The sequence below is a fragment of the Symsagittifera roscoffensis genome, chromosome 2 (genome assembly GCF_963678635.1).
Source record: "Symsagittifera roscoffensis chromosome 2, txSymRosc1.1, whole genome shotgun sequence".
NCBI lineage: Eukaryota > Metazoa > Xenacoelomorpha > Acoela > Convolutidae > Symsagittifera > Symsagittifera roscoffensis.
The window spans coordinates 78,642,008-78,669,543 of NC_087063.1; the positions used below are offsets into that span (position 1 = coordinate 78,642,008).

The 27,536-nt window shown below is 36.6% G+C and overlaps 2 protein-coding genes across 5 annotated transcripts in view; one reads left to right on the top strand and one right to left on the bottom strand.

Moving 5' to 3' along the window:
• LOC134840587 (succinate--CoA ligase [GDP-forming] subunit beta, mitochondrial-like) overlaps positions 1-27,536 on the bottom strand; it is a 485,398-nt gene that overhangs the window by 188,238 nt on the left and 269,624 nt on the right. The window lies entirely within an intron of this gene.
• LOC134840583 (DNA topoisomerase 3-beta-1-like) lies at positions 11,740-25,703 on the top strand. Its single transcript, XM_063856494.1, has 14 exons — positions 11,740-12,305; positions 12,780-12,962; positions 13,157-13,363; positions 13,593-13,739; positions 13,986-14,184; positions 15,294-15,451; positions 15,785-15,925; positions 16,200-16,431; positions 18,548-18,684; positions 18,990-19,207; positions 19,691-19,816; positions 22,267-22,392; positions 22,796-23,034; positions 25,306-25,703. The coding sequence occupies exons 1-14, from the start codon at positions 11,961-11,963 to the stop codon at positions 25,539-25,541; spliced, it is 2,694 nt and encodes an 897-aa protein (XP_063712564.1). The 5' UTR covers positions 11,740-11,960; the 3' UTR covers positions 25,542-25,703.

Consider the following 27,536-nt stretch of genomic DNA (forward strand, 5'->3'; position numbering starts at 1 on the left):
TTCTCGTTTCTCACTTATTAGAAGCAACTAAGGTTTCGGGCGAAGTCCAATTTTTGAAATTACCCATTTCATCCAGCATAAGTGAAACACACTTCAAAAATATCAAACAGCTAACTCCAAATCTTACTGGGACCCTAGTTTTCTTTGACTGTTTATACTAACGTTTTGGTTTCTTTAGTTTCTTTCAACATTTCTTTTTTCGACTTCTTATGTTTTTTTATGTTTGTGTTGTTTCGCAAGTGGTGAGAAGCTCAGCTTCGCCTCTGATTAACATTCAAATGTCTGGAATCTTTGCATTAAATGTACTTCTACTGGGATTTACGAAAATTTAAATTTTAGTAGACCTTGTTTTAAAGAGTAATGAACGTAGTGAAGACTCTTATATAGGTCTTGATGATTTTTGTTTTGTTTTTTTTTTCAGGAAAAAGTCTTAAAATGCTTTAATAACTGCAGATGTGCATCCATACATATTAATGCATTTATGAAGGCACTTAGGTATATATGCACATTTTGAGTTCAATTGAAATTTATCTGATGAAACGTGAATAGCACTCCAAATACGAACGTGGAATTGGCGCGAAAAAAACGTGAACGATTTCTAGTTTCGAAAGTGGAATTGAATTATTAGATTTCCAGCGGAATAAAATGTTTACCTATTAATCATAAATTGTTCTAGAAATTCAAAGAGCTTAAAGGGCCTCTAATTTTTTCTTTGAAAGCAGAAAGCTGAGATTTTTTCAACAAAGTCAATGTTTTATTTTTCTGCGTTCATTACTTTTTTCCAACTTTAAGTTTTTTCAACTTAAATGTCGAGTTTTTATTGTTTGTTTTGTATCGCGAGTAATGCGAAGCTCCGCTTCGCCTCCGTGTTCGTTATAATTAATTTCGGCTTAGCGGATTGTATTGCTTCGTTTGATGAGCGAAAAAATTTCCGATGCGTGTGCTTTGCTTATAAGTTTTTTTTCCGACCAGCATCTAAAGGTGTGCCAAGAAACTGTATGGTGTTGGCCGTTTTATCTGTTTCTCCTGATTTGAATGAAACATCGTAGATCGTCTAGTGAAATCTAGTGTCGTATCATATGAGAGCCCTTTTGGTTATCTTCGGGATTCGGATTTGGCCTTGCTTCGGATTAGGTCGTTTCGTTTTTAACTTAATTAGACGCAATTTGAGTAGAGGCTGGCCTGGCCTCCCACTTATTACGTTACAATTTAAGCGTTGTTTTACTATTATTGTTCCGACTTTCGATACGAAAGTAACGGAATATTTGTGCTCGGGGTGGGTTTTTTTTTCTTCAGACAAATTTCGACTTTTTAACTAGCCATTTTTGACGGAATTTTTTTTATATCATTCGAAAGGTATTGTTGTCCTGAGCTCAAATTTGAAAAGATATTTCACCTGTGATCATTTTTCGTAAAGTTATGGGGGTTTAAAGATTGCCATTTTGGCCAATTTGGGACAATTAACGCGCGATATTCGAAAGGTATTGTTGTCCTGAGCTCAAATTTGAAAAGATATTTCACCTGGGATCATTTTTCGTAAAGTTATGGGGGTTTAAAGATTGCCATTTTGGCCAATTTGGGACAATTAACGCGCGATATATTTCGCGCTATTAACGCGTAAGCGGAGAGTTAATCCGTCTTAGAAATCGTTCCAAATTGGTTTAACGAAGTTTATTTGCCATAATTGATTAGTGACAAGTAGCGAAAGCTATCCTTTTATACTTTATATGGCGTGTGGGGGGATGATTTAAAAAAAATTAAAAATTTTTGAAAAAAAAATTTTCATTTTGTTTTAATACTTTTAATTTTTTAATGATATTACTGCTCCATAAACCTTAATGGGCAGTCGGAACATTCAGGGCTTCGCCCTGATACGAGCAGTCTTGTTACCATGTATTTTCAACTAATTTTGAGAGTTTTTATTGAAACAAAATACCGGAAAATTGCGACAAAAATGGAGAACATAAATAGAAAAAACGATTCGATGTTCAAAATAATCTTCATTTTTAATTTTTCATGAATCATTGTGTCGGAACATTTTGTGCTATTTGCACAGCCAGCACCCTACTCTCCTAGTTTAGTGTTGCTTTTGAACTGTTTAGCGGCGTTTTAATTGGGCTTTCTGAGTCCAAAACATAATTATCGTAGAGAAATGAATTTTAATGGTCAATAGCAGGAGGCATTTGACCTACTTTTTGAGCATTGTTTTGTCGATAGGTGTTCAAAGAAGTAGCATTGAATTCCTTCAGCTGAATGGTCTATAGTTAGAACAGATTCCTTTGGCATTTGGTCTATAGTTAGAACAGATTTGATAGTATAAATTGTTTAGATTTGTTTAAATTGCCTGTTGTACACGGGCAATTCATACCGTCGGGATTATAATCAGGACGATTTCTAACAGCCTGCCCAGAATTTATGGCTCAAGCTAGCCAATTTTACTTTGAGAAGCCGACCGACATCTAATTCTAATATAATCAGAGATTTTTATAGTTTTGTTCCTATTTAAAGTGTGAATCGGCTTGTTCGAAAACTAGTTCAAACAAAAGTTGAAAACTATCAGTGGTTATGAATAAAAATGCAGGTAGTAATAAGTAAAACTACTACTATAAGTGTGCAGTAGTACTGAACTATTTTTGCTTCACCCGTGTACCAAGTTTCTTTCTAATATAAAACCTAGCAGGTGGCACGGCTTAAGGAGAACTCGACGTGAAAACACGTTCTTGTTTCTATTTTCACCCAATAAATCTCTCAGCTGTCGAAAAGGAAATAGTTTAGATAAGTTATTTATAAAGAAAGTTACGGCTAGTCTTTGGTCTGGTGTACTTCAAGTTAATTTTTGTTTAATATCTGTAGTCTAGTCGTGCGTTTCGTAGTTTACAGCTAGTTAATTTGAAGTTAAGTGTTTTAAATACACCAGGACATTGACTTTCAATACTAGATCCTTATGCTACAAACTTGCAATTTTATTTATCTTGGTGAAAAATGAGTTAATAATTTGAATTAAGCTTGCGTGATTCATTTCGCTGCGGTATTGAAAATGACATTGGCAAATCGTTTTTCAAGTGAAAATTCGTCGTCAGAAGCATCTAAAATTACACCATCATTATCCGGCAATTTTAAATCTGGATTGACTAACCAATCAGCAATATCCGGATCATCCAAAGATGAAACGGAAGGAAGTACCTGGATGTTTTGGGATTGTGTGAAGGACATTTTTACTGCAGACAAACCTGTTCCAGTTTACTTTGGAGTACCGATTGATTTGTTACGCCTTGTTCTGTTATTGGTAAGAAATCATTCAATTACCTCTGTTAGTACAAGGGTCGCTAATATATGCACGGTGGTACGGAATTTTTTTGTGTACATATGTATTAGGTTAGAGGGGTGATTTGATTTCCTGCTAATCAGAGTGACTCTCAAGGTTTTTACGACATCCATTTTGTGTGAAATAATAACTGAATGAAATATTTCGTCAACTATGTAAACAGTCATATATCGAACATGTTTTGATTTAAAATAGTCGGTATTCTGTTCGCATTGGAAGCTAAATAAAACTATAAGGAAAACCTCAGTTTCATCTTGAGCGGAAAAACATAATTTTTTAAACTTAAACAGTTTCGTGCTCGGGTGATTTTCTTTTTCCAGACAAATTTCGACTTTTTCACTTGCAAATTTTGGCAGATTTTAAAAATCTTTAACTACCCGCTCCCCTGTGGTGCATAGAAACGAATTGCCAACCCTAAATAGAACTAATAAAACGGTAGAGCATTTGTGACGATTGCACGTAGGAACGAATGCACACCTTCTGCAAAAGGAGATAAAATGATAAATAGATTCATTTTTTTAATATCCGGTCTGAACATATTGAAAAGTTGTGATAATTTTCTTTAAGTTGCGTGGGTTTGAAAATTGCTAATTTTGCCCATTATGGATAATTAAGGCGCGATATATTGCATTCTTATAACGCGGAAGCTGTAAATAAAGCGGGCTCAAAAACCAATCAAAATTTAATCGATGCACGTTTGTTGATCCAGGATTTTTATACCTTTAAAAGGTTAACAAGATTTTTTTATGATTTGACTGGCTTTTTTCTCAAGTTCAAAAAACAGCATAGTGCATGAAAATATTATGAAGTTTTGATGAATAGGGTGCAGACACTTATTGAGGTCTGGCAAGAAAAATCCTAGTTCATAACTGTTTCGGACTAGTGCACTTTATTTCAGGCATTAAATTTGGTACTAGCTTACTTGTTTGGTCACGTGAGAAAGTTAGCTTAGATGATTGGGCTCGCCTATTTCCTAGAAACAAAAGAAAGCGCGGGATTCGAATTACGATTACTATACCAGCTGTGTTATCAACAGAGAAATTAAGATGTTTACTGTGACAATTAACTCAAATAGTGTGCATCTGTTTTTATTAGGGACCACAGCATTTTTGAAGGACCAAACAAGTAAACCAATACTTTAAATTTTGTTTATTTTCCTTTATTTTTCAGTTTAATTCACATTCATTTGCTAAAAGGAAAGTCAACAGCGCTCTCCACTTAAGAAAAGGAAATGGCGCGGAAAAACGTGAACACTTCCTTTTTCGAAATTGGAATTTAATAGGTTTTACCAATGGACTAATTTTTCTTTTTTTTTCATCGAGAATTCTAACATTGGGTCATATTCAGCAAAGGAGTGTTAATCATAAAAGGCTCTTAAAATTCAAAGAATTTTAAAGCATATTTTTAAAGTTCAAAATTCGAAAGTTGAAGAATACTATTCAAAAAAGTTTTACCATGTTCATGACCATTGACCATTTTCAACTGTGTTGGCTATGTTAAGTATTTGTTGTTTACCTTGTTTTCATATGATTTTGATTTAGAGTTATCCCTGATCTCTGATTGTGGCAGATTTTTTACAATGTTCTGATTTGCATCTAAAGGTTATATTGGCTTATTTGCGTCATTTTGCGTCGTTTTATGGGCTAAAAAGACGTCTAGCATGAGTGTATTTGGATGGTGTCTTTATTCGTTTTGTGTCATTTTCCTGCGGGTAACTTGCTATGCCATTGTTGTGATGTATCGCAATTGTCGCAAAGATTTGCTTCGCTTGTTTTAATTAATCAAATTTTTAGTAGTCATCCTTAGTTCAATGAAGTGTTTACTTGTTATACCGGGCGACAAGTTCTGAGAAAATTGATCAAGGTTTCCGTTTTTTTATATAAACTGTTAACTTATCTGATTGTTCACATTTTGTTCATTTAGTTTGTGGTATCTTACATGATTATACAGATCTAGTGTGTTGTCATATAGCCGCCGGTTTAGTCGTGGCTCCGGTTTCGAAAGATTATTCAAGTATTGAGAGAAAACCAGTTTGCATAACTCTGATTACGGCGTTGATCGGAGGAGAAAACATCAGCGAAGTCAATTAGTTTGAATATTTGATAGTTTTATTGAATGTCAATGAAAGTAGCCAAGAACTTTGTATAAGTCGTATTGATGTTGTGTTTTCAGTCTCGCAATATGTTGATGCTCAAATGTGATTATACGCGATTTGATTTTCGATTTGTTGTTACGTTCCATTCAAACTCATTTTTCTAAAGGACGACAAATTATGAAAGCATAAATAGCGCGCAAAAACGTGTATGAGTTTCGTTTATGGATTTTAAACTTCAGAATTTGCGGTGGAATAATAATGCTGTTCATTGATCCAGTTTTCTCAAATTTGGTTTGTTATGACAATTGCGAAAGCAAGTGTTTTTTAATCGGGAACTACACATTAATTTCCCGTACGCATGCCTTTCTTACTTGCTGTATTAAGGAAGCTTAAGATCCCTCAGGTTTCCCAGTTGGGCTAAAGGTAAAACCGTCGCCTTTTCACCCTAAGGTCAGGGGCTCGAGTCCCTTCCGGACCTTAGTTTTTTGAGTATGTAGGCAATTGAAAATTTTCCGGTGAAAACTGAGCCGTCGGACTTTTGTTTGACTGCTCAAGTTTTGTCGGCTTATTGGCAACATCACGGATTTTGATTGTGCCTTTGTCTAATTCGATTGTAGCTTTGTTCAATATTGTTTCAGGGGGACTTGAAATTTTGTAAATTAATTTCTTTTGGCTCCTCTTGTCTGTTCAAAGATTGTCGGATTTGTTTCCTCTTAAGTTTCGTTCTATAGCTAATTTAAGACTCTTCAGAGAAATTTTGGAAAACCTAGTCATTTTTTCATCATTTTCTCTACTTTTGATGTTTTCTATGTTTGTGTTGTATAGCAAGTGTCGCGAAGCTCCGCTTCGCCTCTGTGTCAAAAACTGTCTATCATAAAAGATTCAATTAGCTTTGAGGTGGCTGAAACGTTTTTAAGTGTCTGTTGGCTATATATTCAATTCCCTGTGCAAAAAAATTGACAAAAAATAACATCGGAAAGTTTTTAAGTTTCACTAGAGATTTTAAACAAGGATTACTGTGTTTCTAACATTGTATTTGGCTCTTCGGGTTTGATTCAAAAGTGTATAAAGGAAATAAGTTTTTCATTATGGCTTTACGCCATGGAAAATACAAAATGAAATTAAACTTAAACCCGATAAAACAACTTGATTCAAGCAGTTTTTTGTTGAAGACAGCTAACATCACTTTTTAGGTGCTGTTTATCTTCCTCTTTCAAATGGCCTGTCGATGGTCCATTGCCCGACTGAGGAAATGGCGAAAGGTGGTACGAACTCAGAACAGAAGACGACAACTCATGATTGACGCCAGCAGAAGCAGATCACTGGCTGACCAAGGCCAATGCAGACAGAGTGACGCATCTGCATCGGAGCCGGAGTTAAATCACGAAATAATTTTGCAGCCTGGTTGACTTTTTGATTCTGAAGTATCCAAAATTTTCTTTAGTCTCAAATCCAATGTCATCCATTATATCCAGTTTTTTTAAAGTTCAATGTTATTAGTTTTTTTTGCCTTTTTTGTACTCCTTATCTTTTAGTGATATAAAAATTTGGATTCTTGCAATAGTAATTAAAAATTCAACCGAACTTTTTTTCAATCAGAAGTTGTCACGGATAGAAAGCGATGACTTCTCTCACCCTCGGAATGATGCTAAAAACTGGTTTAACAACATCATTTAAATCTTTTGATTGGTTGATTTGTTATAAACTTAAATTTTCTGGCTCCTACTGCTATTATACCCGAGAGGGAACGAAAGCGTGGGATGGTGAAATTCAGGTGTTTGAATCCCACCGCCCACTACATGTTTTTTTAAACTGAAAATTATGCATTTCTAAAGATGTGTCCGCCTATCGTTTGTCAGATTATGTTTTAGGTTTCGGCTTACATTATGTCAGCTTAGTGGCCTCATATTGTTTCATTTAACCATAAATAAAGTTAAGAGTGTTTGTGTTTTGAGGGTGAGGGGGACTTAATTACACCAGCAAAGCTTGTGTTATATTACGAACTCTCTTTTTCTTCCAACCTCAGTCGCAAACGTTAGTGCTCTTTTTGAACGTGCTCTTTTATTGCACAGCCAATGCTAAGGATATTAACGCAGACTATTATATTACAAATAGCACTTTAGCTTTAAGGCATCATGGCTCTGTAGCGTAGAGGTAGGGAAGGAGACCAGCAGCAAAATAAGAGGGCTCGAACCTTGGCAGGGTCAGATGTTTTTATTGAAATTTTTCGTATACTAGTTGAAATGCGTCCGCTTTATAAATTGAGGCATGTTAGTTGGTAAGTTTCTTTTTTTTTCAAATTGACTGCTAATGCGTCATAACTGGCGTGCGTCACTTAGAAAATTTTGTATACTCAAAGTTTTACCCATTCAGTTTTTCCCATTAGCGTTATTGGTCATATTTTTGCTTGTGTATGCGAAGTGCAACTTCGTCTCTGTGTAATTTTTTAAAAGTCATGTTTTCTTGGTTTGTTTCGGCTTCGGTATTTTTGGCTTTGTTATCGCATGGTCGATTTTCTTCCGATGCTAATTTCACATTCTATTTTCTTGGCAGGTTTTTAAAAATAACAAATAGCCCCATTCATTATGATAAATTTATTTTTTTTTCAACATTTTTGGTTTCTTTTCCGACTTAGCGGCTTGCTTGTTTTGTATCGCATGAGTCCTAACAAGTTCGAGATTCCTTGGTACTTGGCATGCTGGTAACGCTTTGCCTTTGCATTATAAGTTCTAGGGTTGAATCCTGGTCGGACCTTGTTTTTTCAGAATGTTTAAAAATGAAAAAAAAAAAACATTTCCAGTAAAACTTGATTTGTTGGACTTTGTTTATCTGCCCAAGGTTTGTAGCTTTAGTTACCACATCACTAATTTTTCTTTTGCTGCGAACGAGCTTCATGGTATCATGTTTATTTTTGTTCCAGATGAGAATTGATACTTTTTTAAGCTTTAAATAAAATGACTTTTTTTTCGGCTCAAATGGTGTCTGCTCAAAGATTGTCGGCTTTGTTTCCCCTTTGTAAGTGTTGTTACGTTGCTAAGTTAACTTTCAATTGTCTGGCTTGTCATGTTTTCGTAGAAAACAGGTATTATGAAATTGTATGGGATCGGGTTTATTATTTTATCTTTTTCGAGACGCTTTGGAAAATCTTTCATTTCACGTAAAAACTCAAAAACTCTCCTATGGTATCAAGATGAAAACAGCATGTCTACCTGCGTGTCTGAATACTCTCTTTTTTACTTAAGCCATCTGTCTACAGCCCTCTGTCTACAGAAAAAGTCTGTGGGGGAGTATTTAACCCATATTTTGGATTTTTTGTTCAAAAACTGCCCTTATATCTTAGGTCTGTTCAATAGCTATACTGAGCGTTGAAAAACTACCCTGCATCAGGGTCTACGCCAATTTTGTTCTGTACTTTTAAACATATGGCACTCGTAAAAGGCAAAATTTTGATTGTTTTTTGAATTTTTTTGACTTTTCTCAGAAACTAACCTCCCAAATCTGAGAGTGTGGTTTCAAGAGAGATGTCCGGTAGTCATTAGCTCCCATGAGCTAGCGGCTACTCACAATTCTTGAACTCGAAAATTTATGGCGCTCAGAAAAGTCGAAGTTTTGATTTTTTTGACAGTTTTTTTTTTAACTTTGAGTTTTCTCGAAAAAACTAACCCATATCTGAGCTGTTGGGTTCGATGCAAAGAAAAGTTGTGTGCAGCTGCTTTTCATACGCGATTAATCCAAAATTTTGATTTCTGAAGTTTGATCTAACTGTCAAAATTTAGATTTTTTTAACATAAGCGACTACGCCTTAATTTTTTTTACACAAAAATCTATGATTCTCAAAAATGTCAGATATTTGATTTAAGGACCGATTTCTTTCGATAACTGTCCTGAAAAATCTAATATCATAGGTTTAATCGAAACAAGAGGATATTGAAAGTATACCTTCATAATTGACTACGCTCAAGTTATTTGCGAAAACAGTTATTTGACCGTCTTTTGGAAACTTTTTGACTTCACTCGAAAACTACCGCGCTAATTCTAGATAATTATCATGCCTAATCTGATATCATAGGTTTAATCGACACAGCAGGTTGTTGAAAACTTACGTTTATAATTTGCTACGCCCAGTTTTTTAAGAAAAGTTTCAGCTTTCAAACAAGCGAAAGTTTTGGAAGTTTTTTTACTATGCTCAAAAATTACTGGGCCAGTTCTCAGGTTAAGTTTTCAATCGAGAAACCTGGTTTTGGGAATTTTTAGTTTAGAGACCACGACCTGCTTTTGCAGTAAAATGTTTTGGATTTCGGTGAATCAATTTTTTGAACCTAGAACCGTCTGAGAAATTTTTTGAGTTTTCCTAAAAACTACCCTAGCAAAACTGAGTTGACAAGTTAATCGAAAGAAGCGGTTGCGAGAGTTCTTGCTGCTTTTTTCACTTATTTGAGTAGAGAAACATTTAAGGTTATGGGAGAAGTCCATTTTCTCAAATAACGCATATCATCCCGCATTAATATAACAAATTCAAATAATATCAAATGCTTACCTCCAGACTTAGCTTGACCTTAGTTGTTTTTTGTCGAGACTATGAAGAGTTTAGTTCTCCTAGTTTTTTTTCAACGTTTTTCTTTTTTTCCGATTTATATGATTTTTATGTTGGTGTTGTAACTCGAGTGTGCAAAGTTCCGCTTCGCCTCTATGTGAGATTATATCATAGCCGAATCCCAAATTTCGTTGGCAAGAATTACTTAGATATATTTGGAAAACGAATAGCTAAGAATATTAACTGGTATGTTTTTGGTCTATTTTACGGTTTTATTGAACTCGTTCAAGCAAAACCAACCCGTTCATTTTAATAACGAGACCAAGTGTCCTCCTTGGTTTTTAAAAGTCGAAGAACGTAGTTCAGACTCTTATATAGATCGCAATTTTTTTTCGTTTTTTTTTTCAGGAACTCCCGCTCAAGTAAATATTTTCGTGGTTTAACTTAAGATTATTTTAAGTTCACTCATTTCCTTTGTTAAAAGGAAGGCAAACTCCACTTTCGAGCAGCGAAAGTGTAAAGGTCACAAAAATATGATCGACGGGTAATTTCGAAGTTGAATTATAATTTCTCAGCGAAATGAAATTTTTACTTTTGATCAGGTTATCTCAAATTGGGTTTATTTTATCAAAAGTGTCAATCAAAAATTGTTCTAGAAATTCTAATTGCTTCAAGTTCATCTATATTTCTATCAGAAAATGAAAATTGAGATTTTTTCAAAAAACAATTCAGTGTTTTTTCTGTTAACGCGTTGATTGACTCTTTTTTCCAACTGTTTGTTGGTTATGTTTAAATATTTTAAAACTTAACTTAAAAAAGCAAGTAACCAAGTTTCTTGACAAAGACCTTCCCTCCAATGTTTTCTCTATCCCTCCTTCCAAAGGTGACCCCCTCAGAAAAATCCCTCCCCACAATTACCCGCAGCAAGTTTTCCCAACTCAGTTCCGACGAGAGCCGTCTTTTAAACAGTTACGTTGAAGACTAGACAGCTCCATTTTTCTCACTTTGCACAACCTGCTCACTTGCAACTCCTTAATTTGTAAATTTTTCAATTTTTCCCTAAACCCTTCCCTACTTACCCCCGCAGATCTGTGGCTTCGGCCGGTGGATCCCGCTATTTTTCTGGACCTGAAGACATACAAGTTCAACCCGACCCGGGCAAACACTAGAACAGTTAATTTCGAAGTTTTAAGACAATTCAGAGCCATCTAGCGTGAAATCGGTTCCTCGTTAAATCAAATATACCCTATAAAATAATATCATGATTCTCTTAGATCTGCGATATGTTCTGCAAATATAATTGGTTTTAAAGTGGTTATGGCGTAGAGGTAACGTATGGCTAGTTGGGGAGCAAAACAAAGATTGTTGAACCTGGAAAGGAACACGTTTTCTTGTTTGTTATGTTAAAAATATCTCTGATAAGGCGAAACATTAGCGCTGTCCATTCAGTACTTGAGCAGTTCTGAGATTTTTGCCTCTGAGGTTTTCTCTGATCAGAGCAAAATTGGCGCTGCTCAGAATCTGGTTGAGCTAGATTTTCACTGAAACATTGCAGAGCAGCAGTGAAAGCTGCGAGACCATTCCGTTCAACTTCCTCAGTAAATAATTATGAATTGAGTTCGAAAAGTCTCAGCTATTTTTGAGCCGCGTGACTCTACTCATTCAGATTTAAATCTTCGGTCTAAATCGTCTTAAAATTAAATTTCCTGATAAATTTTCTCAAACCTGCTAATTAGAAGCGTTTGTCGATAAATAACTGAAAACAATTGTCTCAATTTTCAGATAGGTGAAACAATGATTGTTATGATACATTTCGATTAACTGTCTGAATTTAAACGTGGCCTATACCACGGTGAAAACATGGATCACACTGGAACACATCGAGGAAAAGCTTTACTTATAACAACAGATTATCCGTGAAACTGAAACTTTGAAATTGAGCGTTGCTGAAAAAAAGAATCCTGAATTACAATAATAAGTTGACGAGAAAGTAAAAAAACTCAAATATGTCATCAGTTGGAGTGCTGATGGTCGCTGAGAAGCCATCACTAGCCGAAAGCATTGCTCAGATTCTATCAGGAAAGAGTTCTCACAGTCGAAAAGCAATAACAAAAGCTACGCAAGTTCACGAGTGGGGTTCGAACTCGTTTCCTGCGCTTGGAAGTCGCGTGGCGGGAAGACACAACTTCCGCTACAAGATGACTTCAGTCTGTGGTCACGTGAACAGCATTGATTTCCCGCCAAAATTCAACAACTGGGATAAAGTGGCGCCTGAGAGTCTGTTTGAGGCCCCTTGTGTAAAAAAAGAAGCTAACCCGAAGTTAAACATGGTCCATCATTTGGCAAATGAGGTCAGCAGTTTAATGGAAGCGTTGAATCAGGTTTTAAGAGGCACGTCACTTGTATTGTAAAGGCTACCCGGACTGTACAGCTTCTGGCTTTTTTTATAAGTTCCTGGTCCTGCGCAATGCAGGACCAACCGTGGGGGAGGTTGATGTCATCCATTTCGCCGCCGCCGATCCCATCCGGTGGGACCCCTCCAACCGGCTTCTGGCTTGTCAGAAACGAGGGATCTTCTCAAATATTTGGGAAATATTTGAGAAAATTGAATAAGAAAATATCCTGCTTCAATGTCGTCAAAACAAGTCTTGATCTTTAGCGAACAATGCAAGACATACCTAGTTTTTTTGGAAATTTTCTCTAGACCACATTTTTTGGACTAGATTTCGAAGAGTTTGATTAATAATGTAACTTACATGGTGAGTTTATTATCTCGTAACTGTAGAAAATGTGTAATTACTTGAAATTTGAGTGATGGCTTTTAGGCGCGTGGCTGTTCTCTGCTGGTGTTGTGGCTGGACTGTGACAAGGAGGGAGAGAATATCTGCTACGAGGTGATAGAGGCGGTGGAGAAGAGCATGAATCTGCATGACAAGAGGAGCAGTCCCTTCCCCCAACTCATCTTCAGGGCCAAGTTCTCTGCCATCACTGCACAGGAAATTAACCAGGTTGATGGAGTGAACTTATTTTTTTCTCTTAAGAATTGACTTTTTTTATCTTGAGGAGCAATCTGCTCAATGATTTTTTAATTTTGATTTTACACAAAAATAATATTCATCTGAAAGTGTAGATGCTTCGATATATTTACATATAAAGATTAGATTGTATGTTTTAAAATATAGCAAGTGTAATTTATTTTAAGGCCTTCGCCACCCTGGGTGAACCGAACTATCTGGAGTCGTTGAGTGTGGACGCGAGACAAGAACTGGACTTGAGAGTGGGATGTGCCTTCACTAGATTCCAGACCAAGTTCTTCCAGGGCAAGTACGGGGACCTGGACTCGAACTTGATCTCCTTCGGACCCTGTCAGACCCCCACTTTGGGATTCTGTGTGCAGAGACATGATCAGGTATACTAAATCAAGTCAGCGTTTTTTTTCTTGTTTTCGTATCTAAGGCTTTACTGCTAATCAAAATAGGTTATGAATAAGCAAGGTTATGAAAAAAATAAGAAAAAGCAAGGCTATGAAAAGTAAGTTAAGAAAAAACCAGATAGAACTTCTCGCTCATGAGGCCAGTTATCCAGAAACTCTTCACTGTTATGATAGATGCTTAGGTATGTTTATCGTGCTGTTCCAGATCCAGTCTTTCAAGCCGGAGGCATTCTGGACCCTGGACGTGACGTGTGACAATCGGAGGGTGAAGTGGAGTCGGGTGCGCAGCTTCGACCGCGAAGTCATCCTCTCCTTCTTCAACGAAATCAAAAACGAAAAAGAAGCTTACGTTGTAAGTGAGGAAATCTCGGACAACTCATAGGAGCATCAAACCGAAAATTAATCTTATTTTCAGCTTCTGAGTCACTTTTCAGCCTGTTAGAAGATCCTTGCTATTTTCAAGCATTTTTTCTACATCTGATGCTCAAAATTGTAGGCCACGTAAATTTAAAGGGAAATGTTTGCGGCTCTTAAATAAAGAAAATACAGTTGTCAATCGTAACCCAGGATTGTGTAAAATGATGTAGTTTGTGATTAGTTAAGCGTGGACACGAAAGAAGGCTCTAAGAAGAAACCGCTGCCTCTGAACACGACTGAGATGCTGAGGTCTGCCTCCTCTGGACTGGGCATGAGTCCCCACCAGACAATGGCAGTGGCGGAGAGACTGTACACTCAGGGCTTCATCAGCTACCCGAGGACGGAGACCACATCATACCCTGCCTCTTTCGATCTTAAAGGTTAGTTTTGATATGTATTGCTGTGCTATGAATAATATTGCTATGCGAAGAATTGTCGCTTTTTTGAAATGCCACCAATATTCGCCTGCGACCAATTGTAGCGTGCGATGAATCGTCATCTCGTGCAGTTTTGATGGTCTTGCGTTTTACTTGAAATAGCCAGTGTTTTGCTTCTGACTACCAGATTTTTTTTTTACCGCAGGGTTGATCTCGTCGGTTTAGCACCACCTGACCACCAAACACCTCCCACATCGTTTCTTTTTCCAATTTCCCCCTCTATATACGCTAGCGAGTAGCGTAGTGTATTAGTTCGAACTTTCTTTTTTTTCTAACCGAACTCGCAAATAAAAGTGTTCCTTAAAAGTGTGGCACTTATTTGGTGGCACTTTTGCTATAATCGCGATCTGTAGCATTGAAAATTTCATAGTATCTGTTCTCTGCTTTATTTGTGACTATTGATTGTTATTTATTAATCGTCTTTGGCTGAGTCGGTAGTGCGTGATTATCATAATCTCTAGTTCGCCGATCGAATCCGTGGAGTAGCCGAATTTCTTATTTCTTTGAGGCTTTTTTCTACTTTTTATTGGGCTTCGTAAAGCTGCTTCTTGCTATTGTGTGCAAAGCGAAACTTAGCCTCTTTGTTTAAATATTTTACTCTTGATTTTTGATTTGCTAACTCCATTTTTTTAAAGTTTTTTGTCGTTCTTACTGTTTTTTTGCAGTTTTTACCGTTTTTTTTCAATTAATAGGTTTAATCGGGTTGCTAGGTTTTGGCTTAATGATTTTCCATCATTTTGTCTAATCCACTCACATAAAATTAGTTTTTATAGCAATGATATGTTTGGTATGCTTTATTGGTGGCTTTTGTATACATAATTTAAGCGCACGCCGCGGAGATAGGAGAACGGTAGAATCGCAATATCTGGTTAGGCAGTTCGTTTCCAGCAATTAGCATTTTTTTGAAAGCTTTTTTGAATTTTCTGTCCTTAATTCTTTTTTTTAAATGTTTTTCGGGCCACTTTTTTTGCAAGTTTTTGACTCCTTTAAAAACCTTGTTTTACATTTTTTTTATTTACAAGCATCTGTTGTAGTTTGCTTTTTCTCTCCAGGTACAGTTGATTTACTAAATCGAGGAGAGACCTTCAAGTCTGTGATAGACACCATCAAACTAGTCGGCCCAGGAAATAACATGAGCAAGCCCAGGAAAGGCAGTGATCATGGTGACCATCCACCTATTACCCCAACACGAAGTGCCTCGCCCGCCCAGGTAAGATCAAGTTGAGAAAATGACAGTCTTTACGAGTTTTCGATGGTGTAGAAATTGAAACATTCAATAACAACTTTTATGGTGTTTGGTGTGATTCATAGAATAAATTTTTGTTTTGGAAAAAACTAGAACATTTTTCTGAATGGGTAGCTGAACCAATTCTTCAACAGTCTGTAGTCTGCCCCTAATCGCATTAAACATGATAAATAAAGTATCCTACTTTTTTAACACTTCATTTTTACGCCACCTCTTTTTGACTCGTTTTAATCACAAAGGATACTCCATGATAGTATGATTCGTGCTGTTTTGAAGACGTGAAAGCTATTTTTTTAGGTAGGAGGTGGTGAAGCGTGGAAGCTCTACGACTTCATAGTGCGAACTTTCCTCGGTTCTGTGTCGCCCGATCTGCTCTACCTACAGACCACTATCAAGTACAAAGTGGGCTCTGAGCTATTCGCCGCGTCGGGAAAACAAGTATATAATTGCAAATAATATTTTATTTTTTGTTGGCGGAAACATAATGGCAGCTTTTGCCATTCGAATAAGTCTAAATCATAATATGTCTGAATAAATGCTTTAGCAGAAACTTTTCCAATACTGACAGAAATTGATCAAATACTTGGTTTTCTTATTTTGTTGATAGTAAATAGGCCTGAAACCCGAAGTTTCGGGATTTTTGCATTTCGTTTTTCCTGTCTAGTTAATGGATATTTTCATGAAATAATCAATATCTCATTATTTTCTTCAGGAATTGGACCCTGGATTTACAGTAGCCATGCCCTGGCACGCCCTTAAGTCTTCAGGCGGTGGATCAGCCGCGGATGGAGACGATGAAGACGCAGTGTTGACTATGTCGGAGTCTGTGAAGCCAGGCCAGAAGGTGAAGGTACAGGAAGTGTCTCTGGGAGAACACCAGACTGGACCCCCTGACTACCTTACAGAGAGTGATATAATTACCTTGATGGAAAAACATGCTATTGGTAGGTCCATTCAAGGCTCATCGCCTTTTTCCCAATTTTTTCATATTCCTACGCAAATAAAAGTGCTTTTTGGTGGCACTTTTGAATCGGTAGGGTGCTGTAGCAGTATACTATCATATGTGCTTTGACATTTGATTAGTAAAAAGTTAACACAGCTGATGCATTTTTATTCATCAAATGAACAGAAAAAAGTTATTTGTTTTAGACAGCAGTACAATGATGCGAAGACAAGGAATATGAATTGATGGGCTCAAATCGGTTTTTAAGAAGCTGATGACTTTAAATTAATGTTTATGCCGCGAAAAAATCACAACCTAAAGAATTGAAAGAGTTAATTGGTCCGGCGGCAAAAAATAGTTGAATCTGTTATAAAGATACATGCATTGAAAAGTTTTTCGGCGCTTATGCCAGAAGGTTGGAAAAAATTTAAAAAGTTTATTCTTGGATCAGATGCATGGATCGGAGCAATCATTTCCAAAACTTTTTTTTGGAAAAATTATCATCCGAAATATTTTTCGGAAAATTTTTTGCTGGAAAATTTCCAAAAGATTTTTGCTGGAAAAATTCTCTACGCTCATTTATCATCCGTGTGAACTTTCTCGTACATATTTAGCCGGTTTGCTCACCTACCTAGCATTTTTTTCTTGTTAACAAAGTTATGTATGCCTTTATGGCTAAATGCGTGGTTTTTTTGTTATAAAGAACAAAATTTCTCTAAATTATAACACATGGGAGCTTACGAGCATTATGTCATACTGCGATTTTTTCTTCAAATCCAGGTCACTAAAAAATGCTCTTGCTGCATAGCATTATGCAGTTCAATAGCTTGTGTTTTGGCTTTATGATTGGCTGTTGTTTCATTTCTGTGAGCGTTCTTGGCATAGTTGCAAAGGGCAGCCGAGTTGGATGCTCAATGCCCGTGGTTTGATTCCGGTAGAGGGTACTCTTTCTGAATGCGGAAATTCTTTTGTTTCTGAAAGCTTATTTCTCCCCTAATTTTTTTTTGTTATTTTGAAGCCCCCGTTTGTCGTTTTTTTTGTTTTTGTAAAATTCCTGGTTGATAGAAACAAATATCATAAAAGTGTATGGGATCGGGTGTTTTTTGAAACATTTTGAAAGATTTTTCACCTTTTTAATTTTTCTCAAAAACCACCCTGCTGATTTGAAACACAGATGAACCAAAAGAAAATCAGCTCCTCTGTGTGCCTTTTCTCTCTTTTCAACTTACTCCACTCCGTACGGCCTTGGGAAGAAGGTTCAATTCCAAAGAACTTCTGACTTTTTTGTAGCTTTTGTCCGTTTTCTCTGAAACGCCATTGCTAATTTTGAGATTAAAGGTAGGCTCCTATTTACCCTGCATAAGCGTCTATTCCGTTATTCTATTAAGTCAACCGCCATGGACTTGAGAATAAAGTCTAATTTTTGACAGTTTGACCGTTTTCCGGCCTTATATCTGTTTTACGAAAACGACCTGGCCAATTGTGAGATTAAGGGTTCAATCAAATCAACGGGTTTTGGGGATCATTTGTCCGTGTTGTTCTCAGAATTGGTTCGGTCGTTTCGTGCCCAAAATCCCTTGGAGCTGAATCTTCCCACGGTTGTAGGAAGTCGTTAAGGTAAAGATAGACTAGCGAAAAAATGCAGGAACACAGAGGAGAATTTGATTTTTAATTTTTTTGATACGCTCCTGAAAATGTTTTCTTAAAACCCAGTGCCGATTTCCATCAAAGTGTGATACTTATGGAAAAATCAGATTCTCATGTGTGCCTGCTTAATCAGCTATGATCTCTTTACTGTGCCCCAGTCAGTCGCTACGGCCGTGGGAAGGTCCACTTCTAAGGTACCGATGGTCCCTTTTTGGCTTATCCATTTTCGTTGAAACGACACTGTCAATTCTGAGATTAATTTTCAATTGAAACAACAGGTTGTAGAGGCCTCTTTTAGATAATCAGCGTCTCCCTAATTTTGGTAGGTATTGTTCGATATGGTTTTATGAAAACAACAAAAACAACATTCAAGTGTAAATCTTCTGGCAGTCACTTTCTTGGGTTGTTATGAGTTGAACTGAACAACTGTACTTCTTTTGGAAATGTGTCTCATTTTTCTGCTACTTTAGGCACTGATGCAAGTATCCCTGTGCATATCAAGAACATCTGCGATAGGAATTACGTCACAGTGTCTACAGCGGGAGGAGGATCCAGGAAACTTGTGCCCACCAATTTGGGAATAGTACTCGTGCACGGATACCAAAAGGTAAGGGATGCTACTAAAGTGATGCTAATTAGATAAGAGGGGGAGGGGGTAGATAATTTAAGATTGAAAATTTTATTTTAACTGAAGTTCAACCAAAAATGAATGTTCAGTCGGTAAAATCTGCGAAAAAGCACTTCTGAGTCTTAAATGAAGCTCTCAACTTTGATTCTCTTAGATTTAAATTGAATACTCCGACGAGTACTTCAAATATCCAGCAGAAGACAATGTTGAAATACTACTTTATTTGCAAATCGTACCTTCTGATCTTGTACTTCAATTTCATTCAACCTGCTCTGTTTTTCTAGATCGACTATGAGCTTGTGTCCCCCCGAATGCGAGGTGCGATGGAGGGGGAGCTGAACCGAATAGCGAGTGGGGAGAGTGATTTTAAAGGGGTAGTGGAACATTTTGTGGAGATATACAGACGGAAGTTCATGTTTTTCACCTCCATGATACAGAACCTGGACCAGTTGTTTGAGGCGAACTTCACCACTTTAGCCCAAACCGGAAGACCACACACGAGGTAAATAATAGAAATAAAATAATTTTTATATTAATTTTAATAAATTAGGCCTTAACCCGTATTATTGGGGCTTCGGTTTCTTTTATTACAAAAATAATCGTCAAAGTTAAGTTTTTTTGGACTTTTTTAACTTGACAGTTTTTGCTTAGGGAATGACTTATGATTTTGAATCTTCCTTTTTGCCTTATAAAAAACAGTTTAAAACTATGCTATCTGATCTCCGCATGTGTTGAAACTTATGTATCGTCTCAAAGTGTCGAAAAAATGATTTTGTTTGAAGATAACAAATGTCATTAGTTTTATTTCGATCACTTCACCTATAGTTTTTAGCGAAAATTTGCTTAGCTAGAATTCATAGAAAGAACCATTATACGGAGTTAAGTGTGATATGCTATAAAAGCTCTCTCAGCTAGATACCTATATTGGAAACTCGCTTGGGTTTCTTGTTTTGTTTAATTTTGACAGTTCTCTCTCTGTGTTTAGATGTGGTAAGTGCAACCGGTACCTGAAGTTGATAGAGTCCCGCCCCACCCGACTGCATTGTGGTACATGTAGAGACACCTACAACATCCCTCAGAATGGGGCAGTGCGCATACACAAGGACTACAGGTCACTATTACTCCAGTCTGCGAACTGTCCCAACCCCAAGCTGGCTCCTTTATCTATTTTTACTACATTACAGAGCGAAGTTTAATACTGCGAAGCACCTTTTTTCCAACCTAAGTCGCAATTTAAAAAAGTGCTCATTTGGTGACTTTAGTAAGGTATGGAGGTAAGGTATATTTCCAACCATTGGCAATTTAACAACATCTGTAGCTGCTTAATTTGTGGCTAGTGTCTGGCTACTTTCGAGCGATTGTTTCGCAGAGGCGAGGACGTGAAACTACTTATCTAAATGTCGCAGATTTAACTCGGGAACATTGAAATAAATTAATTTTTAGTTTGTCGGTATTTTTGCTGCACAGTAGGCAATTTAATAGCAGCTAGCTGCTTTATTGAAAGATTGTTAGTAGTTTGTGGAGCAGGCGCGAGGACGTGGGACGCATAATCTCCAGGTCGACTGTTCTATTCCGGCACTGCAACAATTTTTATTTTTCAAGGCGTATTTTTTCCTTTGTTTCAATATTTTTGCCTTTCTAGAGCTACTGTTTGCCGTTTTCTTGCTTCTTTATGGAAAGTGCAGCTTCGCCTCTGTGTAGGATCATTTAGCTTTTTATTTACACTGCAATTTAACGAGCCTTGTATGCCTTTATTCTTTTTTCCAATCCAAGTCGCAATTATTGGTGCCCCTTTTGACAGCATGTGATTTACGGCTTGTTGATAGCATGTGCTTTGATATTCCATTAGTAATAAATTAACACAGTTGATGCATTTTTAATTCATCAAAAGCGAAAAAAAAAAGCTTTTTGTTTCAAACAACAGTACACACATAAAAACTGGAAATCAGAATTTTTTCCCTCTCAATATCGCAATTTTTTATGAAATTCATAATTTATGCATAATTTGGCTTTATGTGTTCCAATTTTTCTACATCCAAAGTTAGTGTGGATGCCTTCAGTTTGTTATATTCCAAATTATTAAATGTAAAAGTGTGCCTATTTTTAGTTGGTGCGTTTTGTGGTGCATACCAGTTGCAATTTATTATCAATTGTAGCTGCTTAAATTTTGCTAGTGTTGGTAAATTGTCAAGAGCCCGTGGCGGAGATACAAGAACAGGGGACTTTAAATCTCCTGGTCGTAGGATCGAGTCCGCCACAGCAAAAGTTTTGATTTTCAAAGCTTATTTTTTTAAAAACTTTTCTTAACTTTTTTCTTTTTATAGAGCTGCTTTTTTTTGTCGTTTTTTGCTAGTGTTTGCGAAGTGCAGCTTCGCCTTGGTGTAAAAAACTGAAATATCCTCTGATTAGCTAATTACGAATTTACCAATATATAACCGCAAAGTTTCGATACCAAGTTTATCCTTCAACTGTTGGACACAATTTTGAATTTACTATCTAAAAAGAGTTGTTAAAGATAGAAAGCAGAATAAAAAAAAGGACCAATAAATGGAAATATCTAATTTAAGTCAAAATAAGTGTAAAATGCGATTTTTGATCAAAAACGTCCAACAATATTGACAAAGCATTTGATCCAAATTCAATGCCGCCAACATTTTCAAACTTGATGCCGTTATCCTCAATAAACTTTTCCTTCAAATATGAATCACGGTCCAAAAGGGACCTACCACCTCTTAATTATTTAAGCAGATTCGTAATGCTTTTTCTGGAATTAATCTGTTTTTGTCGTTTTAAAGATGTCAGTCCTATTTTTTAATGGTTTTATTTCCGTTGTAATATGTTTCAATTCATATTCGGAACGGAATACTTGCAGAAGTTAAGAGCATTCGGCCGCTGAAATTGTGGGGGAAATTTTTTCCCGGAGGTCGCGTCTATTTTTCCCGGAAAAATCAAAAATTTGATTTGCTCAAACTTGATTTTTCGCGGTTTGGTTTTTGATTTCTTTTTGAGTTCAATTCAATTTTGTTTGGTAAAAGCAAGGCAAGTTACACTTTTCCACAGTGAAAGTGCAATTGGTGCTAACAAACATGAATTGATTTTAGTTTCGAAGTTAAAATGGGATAAAAACTAAACAAAGTTTGTTTCCAACGGAATGAAAATATTACTAATCTGGTTATTTTTTGAAGTTAGTGCCAACAATGACAGATTCTTGACATTCAAAGAGCTTTAACATGATTAATTTTTTTTTGGAAATTCAATAGTTGATTTTTTTAATAAAACATAACGAGGCCAAACTGTGCACTAGATAGGCGCACAATTTTGTGTCTGTATGTTCCCGGATTCCAGAGACAAGTCTTTAAACATGGTAAAATTTTGTCGGCACGATCAAAGAAATTGAAAGAACAAAGGGAGCGTCCTTTTTGCGGAATCTGCTTACAATTCACAAAATACACAGTTTGGCCCCGTAATGAAGTTTTTCTCTTTTTTTTGGCTTTATTGGGCTCATTAGCACTTGATGTTCCGTTGGATATATTTTCTCATGTTGATTGCATCTTGTTGCAGGTGTCCCCTGGACAATTTTGAGCTGTGCTACTTCACCTCCAACTTGGCCCACTTCGCCTTCTGTCCCTTCTGCTACAATGAGCCTCCCTTCGAAGACATGCCCAACTCACAGACAGGCTGCAACAAGTCAGTACTCTACTTCGAATGTCACAGCTCCTAGAAGTAGAAATGCCAAACCAAAGAAAAAATTATTATCAACATCGACGTACTTTTTTCTTTTAATGTATAGCCAAACAGTGATTCTAAACAGTGCCGAGAAATTCATAGAGATTGGGTTTCACAATCAGAAGAAGATGACTTAGTTGTCTGAACGACTGCTAAAGTGGGTTTTGAAAAAAAAAACTGGACAAAACATTTCGTGGTTGCTATCTAAAGCTTGATATTTTTTATAGTAACATCCGAATTTGCTGCGTCGGACAGTGTAATCTTTATGAAAATATGTCTTGTTAGAGTGCCAAAAACAGTGTCTTCACAGCTGTCGCGGTATTTTCCGTATACCCCTTTTGATGTTCTAATGTGTTCTATTTAGGTGCACCCACCCCACCTGTGAACACGGGATGATAGCCAACCAGTGGAATGTGGCCTGCAGTGCCTGTGCATGCCCCCTAGTGCTGGACCCTGGACACACTGGACCCAAGTGGCGCTTCTGTTGCAGTGGAGGGTGTGGAGTGGTGGTCGCTGTGTGTGATGGAGCTGAGAGAGTGTCCATATCACAGGAGAAAGAGTGCGATGATTGTGGGGCTAGACTACTCACCGTCGCGTATAAAAGTGAGAGCCGGTCGAATTGAGGATATACATACAACTTCATTAGGATTTTGGAAATTAAGAAGCATCGAGCTATTTGTGAAAACTAGAAATTGGCCAACAATTATCAAAAATTTCGTTTTTCTAGTTCTGTTTCAAGTTGCTAAATTTGTGCAATTTCATTTGTTTCAACTTGAGATCAGATTATTTGCTCACGAGCTGTCTTTATGTTCGTCTTTATTTAGTGAATATTTTCTAATTTTTGTGTTCGATACTTTTTGCGTTTTGAACATGATTGTGCCGACGTTAATACGTTACCACACCCTTAATTTTATTTTCCAAGTTTATCAAAAAAAAAATTGGCACTGTTAGGTTCCGTTTTTCACTTGCGATCAACTTAGTGTATTATTACGAACCTTCGTTTTTTCTAACCTAAACTCGTTACACTTGCGGTCAGCTTAGTGTATTATTACGAGCCTTCATTTTTCTAACCTAAACTCGTTACACTTGCGGTCAGCTTAGTGTATTATTACGAGCCTTCATTTTTCTAACCTAAACTCGTTACACTTGCGGTCAGCTTAGTGTATTATTACGAGCCTTCATTTTTCTAACCTAAACTCGTTACACTTGCAGTCAGCTTAGTGTATTATTACGAGCCTTCATTTTTCTAACCTAAACTCGTTACACTTGCGGTCAGCTTAGTGTATTATTACGAGCCTTCATTTTTCTAACCTAAACTCGTTACACTTGCGGTCAGCTTAGTGTATTATTACGAGCCTTCATTTTTCTAACCTAAACTCGTTACACTTGCGGTCAGCTTAGTGTATTATTACGAGCCTTCATTTTTCTAACCTAAACTCGTTACACTTGCGGTCAGCTTAGTGTATTATTACGAGCCTTCATTTTTCTAACCTAAACTCGTTACACTTGCGGTCAGCTTAGTGTATTATTACGAGCCTTCATTTTTCTAACCTAAACTCGTTACACTTGCGGTCAGCTTAGTGTATTATTACGAGCCTTCATTTTTCTAACCTAAACTCGTTACACTTGCGGTCAGCTTAGTGTATTATTACGAGCCTTCATTTTTCTAACCTAAACTCGTTACACTTGCGGTCAGCTTAGTGTATTATTACGAGCCTTCATTTTTCTAACCTAAACTCGTTACACTTGCGGTCAGCTTAGTGTATTATTACGAGCCTTCATTTTTCTAACCTAAACTCGTTACACTTGCGGTCAGCTTAGTGTATTATTACGAGCCTTCATTTTTCTAACCTAAACTCGTTACACTTGCGGTCAGCTTAGTGTATTATTACGAGCCTTCATTTTTCTAACCTAAACTCGTTACACTTGCAGTCAGCTTAGTGTATTATTACGAGCCTTCATTTTTCTAACCTAAACTCGTTACACTTGCGGTCAGCTTAGTGTATTATTACGAGCCTTCATTTTTCTAACCTAAACTCGTTACACTTGCGGTCAGCTTAGTGTATTATTACGAGCCTTCATTTTTCTAACCTAAACTCGTTACACTTGCGGTCAGCTTAGTGTATTATTACGAGCCTTCATTTTTCTAACCTAAACTCGTTACACTTGCGGTCAGCTTAGTGTATTATTACGAGCCTTCATTTTTCTAACCTAAACTCGTTACACTTGCAGTCAGCTTAGTGTATTATTACGAGCCTTCATTTTTCTAACCTAAACTCGTTACACTTGCGGTCAGCTTAGTGTATTATTACGAGCCTTCATTTTTCTAACCTAAACTCGTTACACTTGCGGTCAGCTTAGTGTATTATTACGAGCCTTCATTTTTCTAACCTAAACCCGTTACTTTAGCGGTCAGCTTAGTGTATTTTTACGAGCCTTCATTTTTTTCTAACCTAACTCGCAAACAAAAGTGTTCACTTATTTGGAAACTTTACTATAATATTGGAAATTGCATAGCATCTGTTCTCTGCTCTATTTGCAGCAAGTGTTTAGTCCTATTAGGCCTAATAAGCGTCCGTGGGTAGTTGTAAGACTATATCTCTAGGTCGCAGGTTACCGAGTTTTTACTAATTCGAGGCTTATTTCTAATGTTTCTTATTGCACTTATTATAGCTGCTTTTTGACAAGCTGCGTTTTGTCAAAATTTTTGACTGATTCGCATTAATTTTTTCACTATTGGTGCAATTTTTCACAATTTTTAGGAGAGTGTGGTTTGGCGCACCCAAGAGAAACGTACTTTTTAAACCCTTTAAAAATTCTCTAAAAAAAGGACTTTTTTCTTGAAAAATTGTAATAACTTTTGTCTTTTTTCAGAAAATAAAACTCCATTTGAAGACAAGAAGCTAACTTTCACTGGCTGTGGATTGTGCAGCGAAATTTTGCGCAAGCTCATTCACATGCCCTCCAACGGCTTCAAGGCTAATGACCACAGAGGAGGCAGGGGAGGTCGCGGCGGGGGGAGGGGAAGAGGTCGGGGCTCCAGAGGAGGGAGAGGGGGTGTTGGTCCCCCCAGAGGAGGTGCCAGGGGTGGGGGCAATAGAGGCAGATGACATGGAGAATGTATTGAGAACTCACTCTGTTGATTGTTCACTCAGCAATAAATTGTGTTTTGAAACTGTATCAGATTAAGAATTAAAAGATATTAATTCCGCAGTTTTTGTTTTATAAATAAATCTGGTTTTTAGAGGCCCGTAAAATTTTTCTTTACAGAATTTAGTTTACATGAATCATCTCCTCAGTCCTTTTGTTGGACTCCAACAGATCTATTGACCAACGGACATATTTTGCATGTTTACTGTTTAAATTACCGTTTTTTTTTTTCGAATATCGTTTATTTTCTTGGTAGAGCTGAAAAAACTACTAATTTGGAAAAAATTTCTAAAACGTAATTTGCCAAAGAACATGGTCGGAACATTCTGTGCTTCTTACACAGTAACCGGTTAGCCTCGTCTTTTTTTAGTTTTTTTCCATTGAAAGTTTACTCAGCTGAAAAATTTTAGGCGTCAGGGGTACTTAAAAAAATTGGGCTACAAACTTTTTTTGCTTATTTTGGGCAGAAAAATATGATGTAGGCCTATTTATCGCTTAAAAAATGTTGTGCAATAGCTCGGATAAGGTGGTAAATTGTCCTTTTTGACATAAGTCTACTAAAATTATTTTCTTTCGAAACAAATTGTTATAAAAAACTTTGGTAGACAATTTTTATTCAACATTGTTACCCTTGCGATGGGCAAGGGTGAAACATTTTCTTTTTGTTGTGATTTCCTTCTCATTTTTTGTCGACTAGCTCGCCATGTTATATCAGTGATATATCGCAAGCTGTGTGAAACTCCAATTTTTTTTTTTGTTTTCGGATTCAATGACGATTTCTAATCAGCCTTTACTTGCATTAAATGTGTTTTGAGGGGCCATGCAGTGAGATAAAATCTAGAAGCGTCGCTAACGGAGTAAATTCTGTTAAGGAATATAACGGAAAAGGCCAATTTTTCTATCAAAAACTAATATTTGATCACTGAAATTTGATCGCTAGCAACTTCGCCTCTGTGTTTATAAATGTCATTTTTATTATTTGGTACGTTTTCTTATCGGCTGAATTTCTAAAGCATGGGTTTAAGTGTGAATAAAACAGTATTCACAATAATTAAAATTCTCTAACTTATAGTTTTAGCAAGTCTGATTTTGAATAGTTTTGTTTCATTTTTTTTTTCGATCAAACCGTTTTGGCTTATGATATCGGTTTTTACAAGTTAAGTTGCCTAGTTTTGAGGGCAAAAAATCTTAACATGCTTCTATTTGTTTCAGTTTGGATGGGTTGGTTAAATTTACTTTTCAGCTCAGTATCTGAGGTTCATCTACAGCTTTTGCCGGGAGGACCTCAAATCTGTTTTGTGTTTAGAAGAAAAAAAAAGCATTTTTTTTCCAGCGCAATGTGGTCTGCTCAAGAATTGTCGGCTTTTTTTTACTGAGTTTTGTTAGATGCTTATTTGACTTTCAATTGTCGTATTTCTCGGCATGTTTTTTGCAAAGAGTTTTTAGTCAAGAGAAAGTTTTTTTGATGGATCAACTTTTCTGTTATTTTTCAAAAAAATTTTTTACGGTTTTATCTCTATTTCTTTTTATTTATTTGTCATGCAATGTATTTGTTGTCTTCATTAAAATGTGACGGTTTGCTTCTGTTTGTAAAACTTCAAAAGGTGCAGCTAATTCGGTTCCAAAATTTCAATTTCGGGTTTATATACTGGATTTATTTTTTCTTTGTGTCGGTTCATATAGTACTGGTTTTCATTAGTTTCCCGATCGCAAGTGCTTAGAAGCTCTGACTTGCCTCTGTTCTTTCATTTTTATAAATCAATGGATTATAAGAGAAATTTAATCTAATGTGGTTGTCTGAAGGAAGTTCATTTTAAATGTTTCTATGCTCATTTGTCTTTGTCTTAATATCATGTCGTCTTTTTTACCGGGTACCATCTGATGCAGTAGCTGATTTAGGGATTGCTGCCCCTCTCAGAGATTCGAGCCCCCTGACTACCCAAAGGGTCCCTCTT

Excerpts from the sequence above, each read along its gene's own strand:
- LOC134840583 (XM_063856494.1), top strand. The coding sequence starts at position 11,961 with ATGTCATCAGTTGGAGTGCTGATGGTCGCTGAGAAGCCATCACTAGCC. Across the intron at positions 13,364-13,592 it reads GTGTGCAGAGACATGATCAG|ATCCAGTCTTTCAAGCCGGA; the intron begins GTATACTAAATC and ends GTGCTGTTCCAG. Across the intron at positions 19,817-22,266 it reads CGCATACACAAGGACTACAG|GTGTCCCCTGGACAATTTTG; the intron begins GTCACTATTACT and ends ATCTTGTTGCAG.